The sequence below is a fragment of the Aplysia californica genome, unplaced genomic scaffold, assembly GCF_000002075.1.
Source record: "Aplysia californica isolate F4 #8 unplaced genomic scaffold, AplCal3.0 scaffold00024, whole genome shotgun sequence".
NCBI classification, from domain to species: domain Eukaryota; kingdom Metazoa; phylum Mollusca; class Gastropoda; order Aplysiida; family Aplysiidae; genus Aplysia; species Aplysia californica.
The window spans coordinates 452,693-456,424 of NW_004797294.1; the positions used below are offsets into that span (position 1 = coordinate 452,693).

The following is a 3,732-nucleotide window of genomic DNA, read 5'->3' on the forward strand; positions in this document are numbered from 1 at the left end:
TTCTTCTTCTTCTTCTTCTTCTTCTTCTTCTTCTTCTTCTTCTTCTTCTTCTTCTTCTTCTTCTTCTTCTTCTTCTTTGTGCTCATTGTGTTTGTTGTTGTTGTTGTTTAAATGACAAAAATTGTGTCGATAGTGCCGTAAAACATCTACCCAATCAATCAATCAATCATGTTGTTGTTGTTGTTGTTGTTGTACTTGTTGTTGTTATTATTGTCATCATGTTTATCTTTGTCCAGGTGCACGCCCAGCGAGAGGAGAGCTACTTGCGTCTCCAGGCCCACCGGCTCAAGCTGAAGGACGACAAGCACCTCCTGGTGGAGCACGACCGAGAGCACCAGAGACTGCTGCGGATTGGCGCGCGGTCAGACATGCAGGGTGACCACTACTGAGTGCTTGCTGCTCCCTGGATCAGGTCGTGTGGCTTGACTGTTGTTGTTGGTGATGGCGTTGCCTTGCCATCTTGTCTCAATGTTTGTTTAAAAGGGGGAAAGGGGGAGGGGGGAGAGGGTATTAGTATTACACTTTGGGGTAAAAGAAGTTTAAGATAATTCCAGATTAGAAATCACAGATACAGTATGTATAAAGTTACACGAGTAAAAGATAATAAATTGACATACAGAGGAGAAAGAGACTGGGCTCCTATGTGTGGGTGGCTACTTTCTCTATAAATTAGTTATCAATGCTTAAGGTTAAGGCTTGAGTGGTTAAATATGCGTAACGTCCGACGTTGCCGTTTCATAGTCGAAAGTTCGTGTTACGTTTACACTATTCCAACTTGCGGATTGTCTTTTTTTTATTGCCCTTCTAACGAAAGAAAACCCTGATCCAGACGACGTAATTTTACTGGGCTGAGTGATATTGTGTCAGATTCTACTTTCCAGTAGAAAAAAACCCAGGCCGTAGTTAGAATACTTTCCAGGCGTGAATGTCTCTCCAATCCAATTTAGCACAGACTCCTCTTTCTCGGGAGAAAAGATATCACAGTAATTTTAAATTGTGGTCTCATTGTATCGCGGTTTGATTAGTTATTTTTGGCCTCTCTGGAATGGCCATGAATTGCCAGGACAACTAATTACTAGACATTTTATACATTTAATTGAAAGCCGATAATTTAGATAAGTGTAGCAACTGAATCCCCCATCATAGAGGCGTAATGAAATTAAATTGAGACTTCCGATATGCCTTTAGCTTACTAAGTCGGCGCTTTGATAAAAAAAACCCACTTCGGACACTGTCTCTTTATGCAATGAAAGATAACTTTAGTGGTTTTAGATAATTGGTTGATTTAGTGTGTTGAATTTAAATTGTAGATTAGGATTGTTGGCTTTAAGTGTTGTGTGTGGTTTCACTATTCCGATAGTTAAGCAAAGCCAATAAAACGGGGACAAGGATACCTTTCTTCCTTTTCCTGAACAACTGGGAATGAACCCTGTCATTGACCCGACGTTTTCACCCTTTCCCCAACCCCCAACTGAAGAAAATGTAATTTAATAAGGTGTTTAGTTGTTTGGGAGATTCATGAATCTTCTCTTCATAGATTCTGCATTGCATTTCTTATTTCTGTCTCTAAATGTATTTGCGCTTACTGTTCGTGGAATGTTTGCGGTCTTTACTTTTTGTGTATGAAGACAAGCTAGAAACAAAAGACTGTGTGGCTGAATCGTAATGAACGTACCAGTCAGTTCAGCTGTTGTCACATTTGTTGTAGTCTTTCAGTTGTACCATTCATGCTGTAAATACAGCGTTCTCACAAACCAAGCAGCATTAGTTTACATTACAAATACAATCACTGAGCGTGTAAAGAGTATTATTGTCCCCAGGAGCATTTTTGAACTTGAACAACTGATTTGTTTGATTATGTTTATTTTTTTTGTTGGTTTGTTTTTGTTTTCTCTTTCATTGGTGCGACTGTTACTGTTCGCATGGAGTGGTTTTTTTGTGTTGTATTTTTTTTTTTACATCATATTTAAAGTAGATGTGCCTGAGTTTACTACATAATTTGTGTATGGCAGTCTGCAGACATTGGTAACTTGTACTCATCCATCATGAGCATCGTCTCTTTTCGCTTTTTTTCGATTCCATACGGTGTAACAGAGACGGTACAACACAACGCCCTCTTCATAATGATGCTCATTTTACCATGGAACTCTCTACATGTTCTGAACTGCACTTCACAAAAGGAATTAATCGGTTACCGGAAAACATCCTCTCATTTCGTATCTTTCCTTGTTTGGAGACGAACCTCAAACTCTTGTTTACTTGCCTCCTGTCATGTTTGTTTGGTTTGGGTTTTTATTGGTTCAAGTGTTTCTCATTTCTCTGGTGCTCATTGTCATATCATGGGGGTTCTCCTCATTTGGTTGGGTTTTTTAAATTGTTTTCTTTTGTTTTCCCCAACGACATGCATTGCTGTATATTTGTCTGTCGGTGCACAAAATGATAATCATAATTCCTTTATATTGGACCAACAGCTTTCATTAATCGTCCTGTTATCTTAGCTTTTGACACGTGAAGCATCAGGTCAGACGTAGTGTATTTCTTAGTGTTGTTTATCAATCTGGAATCATTTTCAGACTATTATTTTTGCGTACCTCTGTTGATTTTTGGACTCTTTTGTTCTTTTTCTATTGATTGATGTTGGAATTTTTAAAAAGATCTCTTTATTTCATTGTACTAATATGAAATTAGACCAAGAACGTTGGGTCTTTAGAGTATAAGAAAGAAAAATTCAAAGGGAAAATACTTACAGTTACAGACGGAATATGTTTTCAGTGTACCTTTGGTAGATTATTAACATTGTGAGAGTCTCACATATCTTGCATTTTACGAAACAATTTATAACGTTGTGGTGACACACACAAGATGGATTAATGGGTGGGTGGATGGTTTGTATATTTGTTTTATATAGCTCTCTGCATTAACATTCTCGAACACAATATTTTTCTAGGAATGTGTCACTGCTTTTTGCTCCAGCATTATTTTCGGGACATTCGTTCAGGATTTGGGTTATTATAGATCACTTTATGATTTAGATCAGCAAACTAGTCATTTTGTAAATTAAAAACCTCGCTTACCTAGCAAAGTAGCTTTTTTGCACATCGACGTAGATGTTCACAGCTGTACATTTATTGTTGTAGATGTAGTTTGGCACTTTGAAACGAAATAGCAACTTGACACTGCTTTCCTTTTCTGTGTGTTTAGGGTGTTTTTTCAAGGTTGTGTTCATTTCTTTCTTTTTTTTTTTTTGGAGGGGGGGGGGGGTTGTTAATTGTTTAATTCCTAGCCAATCTGCTCTGTGTGAGCTGTAGCTGAACGGGCATTCGGTTTTGCCAAATCATGCGCCCTTGAAAACTACCGTCCGGTAGATCCCTAGTTATATACGTGTTGCAACATGGTGGAGTCAGCTGCTCGTAAATTTTTTGTCATATGGAGTTATTAGTAACACCTTAAAGCTTGTTCTTTTGTCTTGCATTTGGCGGAAAAGTGATTTTTTTATTTTGGAATAGGTATCGCAATATTTGCGATTTAAGCAGGTGGACGTTGCCTGGAGTCTGAGGTTAAATTAAGCCAGAAACTGATCGTCAAATGTTGGTGACTTCCAGAGCTTGAGTCTCCTTGAAAACATCAAATTCACATTTTGGTGACTTCCAGAGCTTGAGTCTCCTTGAAAACATCAAATTCACATTTTTTGTGTCTTGGATTAAGGGTTTTCAGTAAAAAATCCACCTAGAA

The 3,732-nt window shown here is 38.1% G+C and overlaps 1 protein-coding gene across 1 annotated transcript in view; it reads left to right on the forward strand.

Moving 5' to 3' along the window:
- The window catches only part of LOC101852533 (trichohyalin), a 40,117-nt gene extending 37,406 nt beyond the window's left edge, over positions 1–2,711 (forward strand). Inside the window, exon 14 of the mRNA XM_005090955.3 lies at positions 237–2,711. Within this exon, the coding sequence (XP_005091012.1) occupies positions 237–389 (153 nt within the window). The 3' untranslated portion in view covers positions 390–2,711. The remainder of the gene's footprint in view (positions 1–236) is intronic.
- The last annotated feature ends 1,021 nt before the right edge of the window (positions 2,712–3,732 follow it).